The sequence below is a fragment of the Herpailurus yagouaroundi genome, unplaced genomic scaffold (assembly GCF_014898765.1).
Source record: "Herpailurus yagouaroundi ecotype Mexico unplaced genomic scaffold, PumYag 186, whole genome shotgun sequence".
In the NCBI taxonomy this organism is placed as follows: domain Eukaryota; kingdom Metazoa; phylum Chordata; class Mammalia; order Carnivora; family Felidae; genus Herpailurus; species Herpailurus yagouaroundi.
The window spans coordinates 15059826-15074198 of record NW_024412417.1 but is presented as its reverse complement, the minus strand read 5'-3'; the positions used below and the strand labels follow the sequence as shown (position 1 = coordinate 15074198).

General features: G+C 32.5%; 1 protein-coding gene and 1 long non-coding RNA gene across 48 annotated transcripts in view; one reads left to right on the top strand and one right to left on the bottom strand.

The window, feature by feature from the left end:
* The window catches only part of RIMS2 (regulating synaptic membrane exocytosis 2), a 617389-nt gene that overhangs the window by 282805 nt on the left and 320211 nt on the right, over positions 1-14373 (bottom strand). For 28 of the 47 annotated variants that reach the window (XM_040494187.1, XM_040494223.1, XM_040494201.1 and 25 more), the window contains 2 exons: positions 12572-12684; positions 2419-2549 (listed from right to left, as the gene is read on the bottom strand). In XM_040494187.1, coding sequence (XP_040350121.1) covers positions 2419-2549; positions 12572-12684 — 244 coding nt within the window. Of the gene's footprint in view, positions 1-2418; positions 2550-6198; positions 6247-12571; positions 12685-14373 lie in introns of all 47 variants that reach the window. The other 19 variants (XM_040494185.1, XM_040494172.1, XM_040494188.1 and 16 more) reach the window with 1 other exon arrangement.
* Positions 1144-8623, top strand: LOC121042831 (uncharacterized). Its single transcript, XR_005796476.1, has 3 exons — positions 1144-1173; positions 1265-1332; positions 7793-8623. It is a non-coding gene; the product is annotated as an uncharacterized LOC121042831 (long non-coding RNA).

The following is a 14373-nucleotide window of genomic DNA, read 5'->3' as shown; positions in this document are numbered from 1 at the left end:
ACCACGAACAGCATGCAAAGACTTGATGTGTTTACTCAAAACGAAAAAAATATATTTTGACTGAAAACCAATGTTACTTCAAGATGTAAAAGAGTGTAAAGCACACTCGGGTATTTTTTAGAGTAGGTCATAACTTAGAAAATAACGTTTTGAATAAATCACTGACATAGTGGCATTCCAGACGACATCTCTTCTGTGCAGCCTCACTTGCCCCTCCAGGAATTTGTATCAACAAAAAGGCATCAATTATTTTCTATGTTCACTTATTCAAATAGCCTTTCTCCTCGAAAAATTGCCAAGAAAAATGAAATAATTCATACCAAAAGCATAAATAGTCAGTTATTCATGTGTAAAAACTTGTATCAGCAGCAAAAAAAAAAAAAGGAAAAAGATGATAATATAGCTGTTTGAGTTAACCAAAGAATTCTCTTCTCTTTAAAGATAAAACCCTGATACAACTCTCTCAATCAATAAAGTAAGCAACAAACTTACTAAACTCTTCTTCAAATTTCTGATAATTGAAAAGGAAACAGCTGAGAAACAATTTGAGGATGAAATATTTACCTATTTCCCCCATTCTCTGATGCCGAGAAAAAATAAAAACACTACATCTAAAATATAAATGATTGGTGAAGCAGACTTTCCTTTCCTTAGATCTATCTGCTCAGAAAGTAGGGAGGAGAGTATGTAAAATAAAATAAACAAAACAAAAATGGTCAATCAAGAAATAAATTCCGGGGCGCCTGGGTAGGCTCAGTCAGTTGAGCATCCGACTTCGGCTTAGGTCATGATCTCACAGTTCGTGGGTTCGAGCCCCGCATCAGGCTCTGTGCTGGAGCCTGCTTCAGATTCTGTGTCTCCTTCTCTCTCTGCCCCTCCCCTGCTCATGCTTTCTCTCACTCTGTTTCTCAAAAATAAATAAATGTAAATTTTTTTTTCAATTAACAAAAAAGAAATAAATTCCATAATTTGAAAGTCTTTTATCATCTTCCAAAGTAAGTGTTTTTTTCAAAGGTTTGAGTAAGCAGAAACTTAGGTTATGTATATGCATAAAAACATAGATGGGAATACGAGCAATTCTTGTGGGTTTTTATCAGGGCATTCTAAGAATGTTTAGACTAGTAAATCATGCTGCTCTAAGAAGCCAAGTGATTTGGCCTCCAGGATGGCAGGGTAATAGGGCTGTGACATATCGAGTCAACCAACTGAAGTTTAAACTGGATTTAAAAGCTCCAGTTGTGAATATCTTCTTCTTCCCTTGCAGTTCATGGTATATCGCTCTCCGAACGGCAACCTAAGTTGTGAGAAAACAACTTTCTTCATGAAAATTTGGTAAGATCAAATTATATGGCAGTTTTAATAACCTTAGACACAATGGCACCTTGACGGACTTTCTGATGAATCTTCTTCACAAATTTCACTTCAAAATATGTATCAAACAAAATGCAAGGCCTATGTTAATTGTCTACTTCCATATTTTTATCCTTTTCTTGGTTGAGGTTGTTCTTCAGATGATACTTTGGCATTCAAGTCTGGTGACTTTCAGCTTGAACTAAGTAAACGAGGGGCCAAAAGTGTGTAAACGTGTTGAAGATCACATGTGTGCCTAGCCACTTCCAACGTGGGAAAATATGACCAGCCTTTGAGAACACTCTGTCCTGGAGGCCAGGATGCTCAATAGCTGGGGAAGTGATAATTGGTGTCATTAATTCTTTCTTTTTACATGACGTCCACTGAATAATCTCTTTTATTTTTTACGTACCTGAAATTAAAAGGGGATTAGATAATTTTTGAAAATCTATTCCTCCAATCCTAATTTCTCTGTTCAAATTAGGGCAGAGCAACATCATTTGTGCTAGTTAGTAAGGACACAAAGCAAATGCTGCTTGAAGAAGTTGATTCCAGGACCAGAGGCATGGCGTGATGATATGGGGTGATGAAATATAAAGCATATTCCCTCATTTTCATTACATAAAAAATAATATCTTAGTATGAGGAGGTAGAAGGTGTAAAGGAACATGATGAGTACCTTTTAGTATCATTTCCAGCTTTTTGCTTCTGTAGACTGTGTTAAAAGTGCATTTGGTTTTAAAAAGCATAATACTTGTTAATGATTTTGATAAATGAAAATACGCATCATTTAAGAATCCATATAACCTAAAATAAATCTTCAATGAAATCATCCGTAACATTTGACATCAGTTTTAAAACAATCTCAAAGCACTTACTGTCACTATTTTGAAGAATCATGAATCATATGAATCATATGAATATATGAATCATTATGTTTAGGTTAAATTTCATAAATATCTGAGTTGCATGATACATAAAAATAAATGAGACAGAATTGAAACACCCACTGTTATTAACATTTCTTATTTATTTTCAAGAACATTTATTTTTGTTTCATATCCCTACCTTCTGTCTGGAAGAAAGTAAATTTTAACATAAGGATTCCTTGGCCTCCCATCTTCCCTGGAAGGGAGATCCTTTGCTCCCAAAATTGTAACTATTAATTGGTGACCAACCTTGTCAAACCATAGTTTTATCTGAAAAGCAAAAATATTCATTTATCAGCTCAAACTTTTACTACCATAACATAATGCTTACATTCCCAATCTTTCCCCATTCTCTTACACTAATATGAGCACAGAATAAGTTTTACTTCATAAATTGCACTTAGTTAAAATAAAAGGATATGCTATAATAACTTCAATGAACAGAGGCAATAATTCAGATTATTTTGGATGGATTGATAAATCACTTGAGCTTTTTGTTATCCTAATGTGATTGCTTATTAACATGCACATGATAATTACCCTAAGAACTTCACATACAATGACTGTGTTTGCCTATCTTTATGTAAGAATCATACTTTAGTTCCCCTAAAATAATGAGTTCAGAATAAATGCTCAAATGAACTGAAGAGATACCTCATTTATATGGCATTCGTAGGGAATTTTTAAGCAAATGTTTTAAAAGACAAAACATTTCATTTGAAAAGACATTTTAAAGATTACAAGCAAGGTAGAATTACCAGTGGCTTTAGTCCATAGACTCCTTGATTTTGTATTTAAAGCCATAATAAATTCATCTTTATAGGTTTTTCTTACACAGACATCGAGTCCCTTTTTCATTAGAGGAGAAGATATATTACATCCTTAGAATAAAAGGGTATTATTTTACCATTCGAGATGAGAAGATGGGAGTAACTTCTCTGACATAATTAGGAATTGGAACTTCACATCCAGCTGCTAAATTCATTTGATTTAACAATTGTCACCTCCCACACACATACCTCACACTCCCACACCTAGCTAGCTAATTCTACCCTGTCAGGATGTATAGCTTGGCTCTAATCCACGTTTTGGTTCGGAACTCATCACTGCTCTGGCCATTATCTTGGAATTGAATCCAAAATCTGAAAGTTGGGAATAAAATTATATACTGTTTAATAGTTTAATTTTTCCTTTAATTTTGAAGTTTAATATTTGCAGCAGTTAAAAAAAAATGTTAATATACATCTCATGTCCGTCATTCCCTCTTCTCCTGAAATGGACAGTCAGGTCTGGACCAGGCTCTGAGATATACAAATAAATATACAACATATATACACATGCATAAAAATCACCTAAATATATATATATGTATATATGATATATTGGTATTTGGTTCTAATTCTAACATGGCTCTGTTGAGTCTCTCACTTCATATCTCAGAGAACGAGAGGCTGAATGAGACTTTTGAGTCCAAAGAAGAGGACTAATGGCCCAGAAGAGTATATAAAATTATTTATCACGCTCTTCTGTCAAATGGAATTAGCCTTCTTAATAACAGCAAGAAATATTTAATTTAAAAAAAAATAATTAATACCCTTTATGTTATATTAAGCCTTCATATTTAAAATGCAGGTTTTACCATGCTGTCGTGTAACAAAGTTTTCTTAATAGAGCTGCAAAGTACAGTCTCTAGAAAAGTGTTTCTTAAAGGGTGGTCCACTAACCTTACATCTGTGTTATCTGGCTTATTTGTTGAAAAGTTACAAATTCCTGTGGCCCACCCCTCACCTACTGAATCAGAACGGGGCCCAGGTTTTTGTTTGTTTGTTTTTTTGACAAATTTCAACAAGTCCTCCTGGGGATTCTCATGGGCATTAAAGTTTGAGAACCAAACTTTATTAACACCCTAGGGGATTAACACCCTGAAAGAAAAAAAAAAAAAAAACCTCTTCAACATGCGAATAGAAAAAAGTACAAATATTTGCTTGTGTAACAACATTAGAACATAGATACGGGTGAGAGTAAGTGGAAAAAAAAAAGAAACCATTGTTCTGGTAAAAGACATGAGGGGAAACAAACAAGAAAAAAAGTAAGAAATACAAGAGTGTCTTTATATGAGATGAAAGAGAGATGTTGTCAGAGTGCATCATGGTTCTTCTAAAATGTGTGACCAAAAACCCCATTAATTTCTGATATTCTCTATTTTCTATAGCAATCAAAAGGCTTATGGCTTTATATTTCCAGGACAATTAAAAACACTTCTCTGAGGATCATGATATGATTATTAGGCACTTCAAAGAAAAAAAGATTCTGAAAGGCTAAAAAAAAAAAAAAAAAGAAAACCTTTTTTCTGGTAAACTGTACATTTAGAAACAAAGAAACAATAATAATAATTATTAGACTAAGCTCATAATTATTGGAGCAAGTTACTGATTTCTGTAAATTGTTTCTGACGGATGAGACTAAGCATTTGCCATCTTCACAGGTGATATTTTTGCTCCTCTAAACTCATTAGAGACGAACATTTGAGATACATAACTTCAAATGCTTGATAAGCAGTATTCTTTTTAGATTTTCCTATGCCACAGAAAACTAAAATTATCATTTGTAATATTCATTTTTCATACAAGCAGATACTAGGCATATGGCCTCCATATATACATTTTATAAAATTTATAAAATTATACTTTCCAGATATATAAATGTTAATATAGTACATTTTAATTTTATGGGTTTTTTAGTCAAAATTACAACTTTTAATAAACTGTTTTAAACTAGGCGTTTGATCGATAGCCCTAATTTTCATTTTATATTACAGGACTTGCATTGAAGTTTTTAATAGATATCCAGTTCACATTAGCAAAACAATTATTTTATTAGCTAGATTATTTTATCACATTCCTAAATTTCTTATCTGTGCTTTTCAAATGATAGGCGAAAATATATCTGTTGATTCCCCCAAAATATAGTAAGTGGATTTCCACAGTTCTAGATGACATACTTCTGATTTTACCTCTATTTCATTAATAAAAATCTTGGAGCATCTTTTTAATTGTTTGCATATAATAATCATTCCAGCTTTACCATGTACCCATTTTTAAATGTCCTAAGGAGAACCTGAACAGCACAAGTAAATATTTAACACTATATAGTATTAAGTAGAACAACTGTAATTTTTCAAATTTAAACTAAATTAGTATTATTCAAAACCAACAACAACAAAAAAAACATGCAGCAAAGCAAGGAAAGCATAATACTACTTAAAAAAAACAACTATATTGTCATTATTTTACCATGTAAGGGTTTCCTAATGAAAAGAGGCAAACAACTTGTACCAAGTGTTACAGTAAAATTAAATCCCATTTCAATTACAAAATGTGAACAACATAAACCCAACACATTTTATTTAGATAATCATTTTGTTCTTTCAAAATAACACACTTTTCAAACTTGAACCTTATATATTAAATGGATAAAATTCATATTTTAGATAAGGTACAAATTTATTTGCCAATCTCCTCAAGGATTTGTTGCTTGGAAAATGCAAGAGAAAGATGTTAAGTGATAAAATGAATGATTTAAAGAGACAGAAAACTTAGTGCAATAAAAAAAAATATCGGCAGTATAAAATTAGCTAGTTTTGTCAATATTCTATACACAAGTGCAGTCTGAAACCTATCAAGTTTTAGCATTCAGTGGATCATATAAAATCACTAACAGAGATTGTCTCTTTAAATTTTAATTGTATTTTCATCTCCATGCAGAAATTTTACAAGCTGGCTTATAAAATGATTTGAAAGTCAATAATATGGTTTGGAGCAACATACCAAAACAAGTTTCCTACTACGCATTTTCCAAAAACATACAAATAAGGGTTAAAACACAACTTTCGTTTCTATCAGGCAGACAGGGCCTTTACCTGAACCCTAGGAACAAAAGGCGTTGTTCTTCTACTAAGGCTTTGGCTCTGGTAAGCAAAATTAAAGAAAAAAGCAATAAAACAAAACCAAAAAGGACAACACGCTGGGACTAAAAGACCAAAAGTAAAAACAAACACATAAAACTATCCCTTAAATATTATTTTTCCATAACAATACATATCTGAATTAAGGACTTCAATGTAACAAGTTAATTTTGCCAAAATGCTAAGATACATAAAAACTATATAAAATGAGATGTTTAAATGTAATCAACACAATAGGAATTAAGAGCAAATGTAAAATAACATTTTTGGGCTTGTATATTCTGAAAGAATGAGTGTAAACATAATCCAGGAGTCAAGAAATTTCAGGTTTTACCCTTAAACGCTCTACATAGAAAAAAATCAGTCCAAGAAGTTACATAAAAATGCACCATAGAATTATTATTAGTGAAAAGTCATCTGTAGAAGTAATCGTGTGACTTCTCTAAAACACATCTAACAAAAATTTTAAAAACATTAGCCAAGTTGGCTCCAGCATTTCTTAAAAGAATAAACACAGTAAGATAAAAGCGTGTGGAACACACTGTACTAACTAGTTGATTCACACCTTAAGAATTTATACCAGGTTCTAGTATTTAAACACCATTTTTAAACATTTATTACATACTATACAAGGTAATACTGTTAATTGCTAATCACACTTATTAATGATAATACCTCAATTCTTTTTATTTATACAATTCTTTATATTTTTCCAAGCCTCTACTGGCAGGTTATTGCAAGTTCATTGTCTCCAACAAAACTAGAAGGTAGGTGCTATTATCTCCAATTTGAAATAAGGAGACATAGAGAAAGGCTGGATATACTTGCCCATACTCAAACAAAAAGTAAGATAGTGTAAAGGTAAAAAAAAATAAAGCCTGGTTCTAAAAAAGAAAACAAGGAAGGGAAGGGAAGGGAAGGGAAGGGAAGGGAAGGGAAGGGAAGGGAAGGGAAGGAGAGGAGGGAAAAAAGCCCAGTTCTGATTAAATCATTGTTCCAAATTCTTATAATAAAATCAAATTTTCTTTCTCTTTTGGCTTATCCTGTTTTCATTTGGAAACAGTTACCAAAAGACATCACAATAATCAGAATTTTGTGCCTTTAGTAAGGCATGCTATTAACTAAATAGGAACAAAATCAGAAGCATATATCAGGGTTTGGGAAGGGATTTCAAGGCATTCAATTCTTCTTCCTTCCCTAAGATTCCATTTCATTCCTCACATTTCCCATTCTCCTGTCTAATTCAAAGAGTTATCAATAAAGGCTCCAGACCTTTCCATTGCTATAAGGGAACAGATAATAAGTACTAGGAGGACTGTTGCCTAATTTGATTGTCACCAGATAGACACTATTTAAGACATAAATCTAAAACCCAAAGGAAAGCAGATCTTAAAAGCAGACATCAATCATGAGTCATCTTTCTCTCTCTCCAAAAACCAAGGCAGTCTCAAATCTAAGCAGTCTTCCTTTTGTGTGGAGACATTTCCAAAGGAAGAAAGAAATCTTTAGATATGGAGTATGTTACTGATATCTGTCTGCATGATCCTAGGTGAATACTTCTCTAACAAATGGGCCAAGGATGGATGAAACGCATAGAGATTAACAAGGCCAGCTGAACAAAGGAACTAACAATATACTCTATTTGGAAGCAGATTTTATTTTCCTTCTCCTCTCACCTGTTCTACCTGTTTTAGACCCAAAGCAACAGGTAATGGAAGATTTGCGCAGGTAAGTTTTACTTCATAAACTAAAAAAGCTTAATTTGAAATGAACAGCACTTCAAAATAAATTCATCCTTTACGGCAAACAATTTCCATCTTCTAAGATGATCTCAAGTAAGCAATTCACAGGTTTCTGAAATCAGTTGTCTACAATCTAGGGCAATTTAAACAATCTTTACCTATAAGTTTACACATTAAACTTGGCTGGAAAAAACATATTTCTGTTTTGCTAGTGTTTTTAATTGAGATGAAATTCACATATAATAAAAGTAACCATCCTAAGGTATACAATTTAATGGCATTTAGTACATTCACAATACTATGTAACTACCACTTTCTTATAGTTTGAAAATTTGTCATCACCCCAGAATACTCTATGTACCTGTTTGTACCTATGAAGTAATGTAATCAACTCCCATTCCCCTAATGCCCCAACTCCTGGCAACCACTAAGTTGCCTTCTGTCTCAATAGATTCTGGATATTTCATACATGAATGGTGAACTATTACGTATTGCATTGCAATTTGCGATTCATATTGATTCATTTATTTTACAGGAAATATCTGATGAAACCTGTGACAACTCAGCCTCATACAAATGAAGAATTTAATTTGTACACTATTTTGCATTTTTTTCATGTTTTTATTTCCGAGAGAGACAGACAGACAGACAGCGTGAGTGGGGGAGGGGCAGAGAGAGAGGGAGACACAGAATCCAAAGAAGGCTCCAGGCTCTGAGCTGTCAGCACAGATGCGGGGCTCAAACTCATGAACCGCAAGATCATGACCTGAGTCAAAGTGGGACACTTAACCGACTGAGCCACCTAGGTGCCCCTTTGCATTTTTAATGTCACTTTGCATCATACACTGCACTATCTTTAGGGCATTCCTTTTATGCAATGCTTCTGGAATAACAAGGTTGTGATGATGAGGTATAAAACATAAAAGCTCAAGGGAATAAACCTTCATTTACAGGAAGTTTTTAAAAGGCTGTAGAGTTTCTAAGGATATTGAAAGATACATACCTATTCTTCAGTTACTTACTCCATTTAAATGGGCATACAAAATGGATATGGACAATATTTACAAACCCATCACTAAAAATGGAGTCAGAAAAATATTAAAACAAAGTAACTTAGGGAAACATTGTAGACATAAAGCAACCACAGAGCCAGAAGTAAAATAAAATTATTATCAGTAAGAATCAATGTGTTCTTATAGAAAGAAAGAATTTTAAGCTTCTCACTTTTAAAAAGAGTCAAAGGCTATATTTTATCTTAACACTGTTTCAAAAAGTAGCCAACTAATTTAAATTATTGATTTTTAATTTAATTTTAAATGGTTGATTTAATCATTTAAATTATTAATTTTAAAGAATTGAAAGAACTACAAAAGTAATCCCCTAAAGAAGCAAACTATTAAACTGTGGAAGAACATAAGTTTTAAAAAGAATCAAAATAAGAGAGTTTTGACACAGCCAAGGCTAACATACAGTCCAGGTGTCATAAACCTGAACTCAAAATGATTTTCTCACCAAATGCATTTATGGCACTTTCATACTTATGCCCTAGAATAATAACCAGCAACAGCAGAATTCAAGCATAGAGAGGAAATAAACTGCATAAAGTTTTAAAAATATCAACAGTCTTGAAATGAAAGTTTAAACAACAATTTAAATTATATGTATATTTCTACTTGAGAAAATATCAGTCCACGAACTGACCTGATACATTAGGAGGTCAGCTTATATACCATACAAATTTTCTTTGTTCTCCAGAATTAGCAATGCCATAAAATTGTGAGCTATGGGCATAGGTAAAAACTCACCAGAATAAAAATGCCCAAAGGTAAAATAAATAGAAGGATATAGGGATTGTAATGTTGCCTTGCGACTTCCTAGGAATTTTCCCAAAAGGTGATATATAACACCTAAACTCTACATCATTAGAGAAAACCAAAATGGTCTCCAGTTGGCAGGAATAGGGTTAAATATAAAGGGAAACACTATATCCAGAAGGATATCTTGCTTATGTTTCCTGCATGCAAAGAATGAAAATAAAATTAAGTTTCATGAAGATGAAATCTGTGTCTATCGGATTGTTCACGGTTATATTCCCAGCAACTGGGATTAAGGTTGACCCAGGGCCAGAGTTTAACATATATTTCTTGAGTCAATGATTGAAGATTAATTTCATACAAACATTTTTGAGGAAAATTTGGCAACAGATTTCAAGAATCTCAAATTTTTTTCTCTTTCCTTCTCTTCCTGTAATTTTACTTCTGAAAAGTTATCCTGACAAAACAATGTTTTGTTCGACCTAACAGAATACGTAAGAGTTATACTGAAGGATTTCCATGGCATCATTGTTTATAGTAATATAAATTAAGAACAAGCAAGATGTCCCATTATAGAGAATTAAGTTAAAATGGTATATTAGCTATTAAAATAATTTTAAGAGAAATTTTGAAAGAAAAAAGTTTTAAAGAAAAATGTGCACAATATATTACTCAGTAAAAAAGCAGATTTCAAAATATTATACACAGATTTATTACTTTTGTTTAAACATTTATATGTATGTGAATGTTACACTTTAGTGGCAGGTTATACGTGATTTTATTTTTTATGTATTTATCTGCACTCTAGATTTTCCATAATAAATATGTATAGTATTTATTAACACCATCTTACTGGAACATATCCCTTCCAAGTCATAAGAAAATGATAAAATGTACACATTTTAAACTATAATTACATGGATTTTAAACTAACATCATTTATAAATGTAAACATTATGACTTGAAATCATTAATTATATATTTAGAAGTATAACTTTTAAGTTTATGTTTCCCTAAAATATTTAAGTCTTACCTTTCTACTATATTCATTTTGAACCATGATGAAAAATAGCTGAATTTGAAATTTGTCTAAATGCCTGCACTACACTCCTTAATCTTCCCCCCACTTCCATACGCCCTGGGATTTCAAAGTCAGTAACAAAGCAATACTTACTTACTATGAAGTCTAACTTCCGCTCTCTCTTCCACCAACTGAAGCAAACTACACACACACACACACACACACACACATTTATTTATGTACTGGCATCATCCAGTCATACTATGCATTATTTAAAGATGGACTATTTCACTGAATCCATAATAATTAAAAAGAAATGCTTAATGTCTATTAGCACTTTCTAAAATGGTGACAGTACACATATATTTGTAACTACAAATGACAACATCTGTGCTGTCAATATATGTAAAAGAATAAGTTAAAAGATGCTACTTATGATGGAAACTGAAAAAAAAAAAAAAAGACCACTGTCTTCAAATGAAAAGGTTCACTCTGTTTATGAGAGAAAGTAAACAAAAACAATAAAGAGAAGAAATTCATTTTTGTAAGACATTTACAAGTTCCTGGTAAGTATCTCAACTTCTTTCTTGTGCAACTTTTCTGTCATTGCCACCTTTGTGATCAAAATAGTCCCAGAACAGACATGTCTAAGAACTATTTCAATAATTTAAATCTGTTAATTCTGCTTATACTTCCTATATCTTTTAATTAATAAAAATTCTTCACCAAAAAAATCAAACACCTCCCTTCCCCTCCCCCAAAAAAAGAAATTTCAAAGCTGATTAAACAAGAAGCTTTTTCTATTGCTCTTAAAACACCAGCCCAAAAATAGTTTATTTTTTAATTGTAACATTTTTTATCCAAAATTCAGTATCTGAATTTTGATAACCTAAATAGTTCTTAATAGTGATAAAATTGCAAGTTTATGCAAGTTTACTAATTCATCAACATTATGTTTCTAAACTATAACAACATGAATTTCAATATTTTAATATTTTAAATAGTTTAAAAAGAGAATGACAACTGAAGAAATTCATAATAATTGAAGGCTCAAGTTTGCAAGTCTCTTCTAATATGGACAGATAATGCCTTATTGAATTTTTCATTTTTATTATAAAATGTTCAAATTAGGGATCACTTACTATGTAATCACACAGTATACTCAGTTATCTATTAAATATTTTACCATCTATTTAGTTTTGTCTGTTGACCAAAGCATCTCAAGTACCATTATATTGAGAGCAATATTCATACCCCAGTGCTTTACTATGACATTCAAATTTCCTTGAACTCAAAAAGTAGGGAATGTATAAAATTTACTTTCATCTTAAATATACCATCTTTGTACAACACATCAATTTTATTTCTCTTAAAAGTCTAGGACAAGTTATAGTCATTTTAAGACACTGAGCAAAAATCATAACCTTGAATTTTAGAATAAAATTACTAAGGTAAAAAAGGTTTTAGATAGCATCACAAATTTTCTCGTTAAATTCCAGAAAACCTAGGGGGTATAGCTCAGTGGTAGAGCATTTGACTGCAAATTCCAGAAAACCTAATAAACTCTAATAAAGAAATACTATGCTAAGTAATTTAAATTTCAATTAACTGAAATTACTAAGAATGAGAAAGTTGATGGTTAAAAGCAAAATTATAGTTTAAGAAGGAGTTGGTTTACAAAATGCTATCGTCATAAAGTGTTAACAATACTTGGTATTCCAAAAAGAGAAATTAATGTAGTGATTACATACTGAAAGTTGTCCAGATAAGTACTGTGGAACATCCCTCAACATGCCGGGACTCATGGGAGAGGTAACGGAAATAGAAGGGCGATCCATTTTTTGAGATTCGAATGAGCTGGAACCTGAAGTGGCAATTATGCATAAGAAATAATAATGATGACTCTTCATTAGCATTTAATAATCTTTACCACATATCTTTTAAATTATTTATGTATTTATTTATTTAACACGTCCACAAAACATCATTATATAGACCATTTTCTTAGCCACAGTATTCCAAATAAACTTACAGCTATGTTTTGAAAGTGTAAGTACAGCTGAGCAACTCTCTTAAGACCAAGAGTGAAACATTTTCTCTGCCAATTATAGTAAAGACCGACTTCTATGCCAGGACTTAGTTACTTTGCTATGTGTATACTAAACTCATATCCTATCATAACATATTAAGAAATTTCTAAAAATAGAAACTCTGGAAAAATCAAAACCTAAATCAAAAAAGCAACTTGAAGGCGATGCAAACTTGTAATGCTAAAAACATAAGTACTAGAATATTAATCATGTAGTGTTTCCAGGAAGTGACACTTTAAAACCATATCTGGAAAAGAATATAGTAAATTAGATGGGCAGAAAGGAAGAGAGGGTCTATGAAACAAGAGACATTACAGCAGAGAAAGCACAGTCTTGGTCCTCAGAAGTTATATATATGAATTTATTTCTATGGAGGGGAAGGAACGATTCAGAAAGTGAATAAAAATGGAGCTAAGGGGATAGTGGGGGGATTAAGTGCCTGGAGTTCTGGGCTACACATTTTGGCACTAATCGACTATTAATCATTATTGCCTCATTCTCTTCTGAGTGAGGCATTAACTGCATTTGAAGAAGATGACTTTACCACTTATTTGAAGTGTGAATTGATTTGAGAGAGAGGGAAAACATCTCAAAACAAGTGGAATTCAGTAAAATAATAATAGGAAAGGTTGTGAAGATGGAATGGGCAGAAAGAATTCAGCAATATCACAAAATAAACAAAAGAGGACTCGGAAACGAATTAGACATGAGAGATAAAGGGAGAAACATGAAGATTTCAAGCCTTGTAATTAGACAGGAGATCAAGAAAATATCAGACTCTGCTGATATTTCTTGGGATGTAAAACACTGGACAAGTCCTGTGTTTAAGGAATGGGTGGAGGGGTGCCTGGGTGGCTCAGTCGGTTAAGCCTCCGACCTCGGCTCAGGTCATGATCTCGCGTTTTGTGAGTTCGACCCCACATCGGGCTCTGCACTGACAACTCAGAGCCTGGAGCCTGCTTCCGATTCTGTGTCTCTCCATCTCTCGGCCCCTCCCCTGCTCATGCTCTGTGTCTGTCTCTCGATAATAAACATTAAAAAAAAAAAAAAAGGAATGGGTAGAGAAGTTAATTAGAACTAACACGATACCTCTGAGACATCCAAGGGGAGATGTAAAACAGGTAACTGGATGTAGGGATGGGACCAAATGTCGAGTAGATATTAGTGTTAGGAATCAAACCGTAAAGTGTCCGCCAAATTGGAGGCATGAGTGGATAAAACACACTTCTAAAAAGGGTATAGTCTAAAATAAAGGGGGAAACTTTATGTCTTGGCATCAGAAGTAACCGTGATACCTTATATAATATTTAGAAGTGGAAAGAATGATGGCTTTATGGTGAGAAGTAAGCTCAGTTTTCTACAATGTTAAGCTTCAAGTAAGAGGAAGACACTTAACATATTATTTAAACATCCAAGGATAAAGGAATAATGATGGATCATTTTGATAATATAAATTTAAGAGT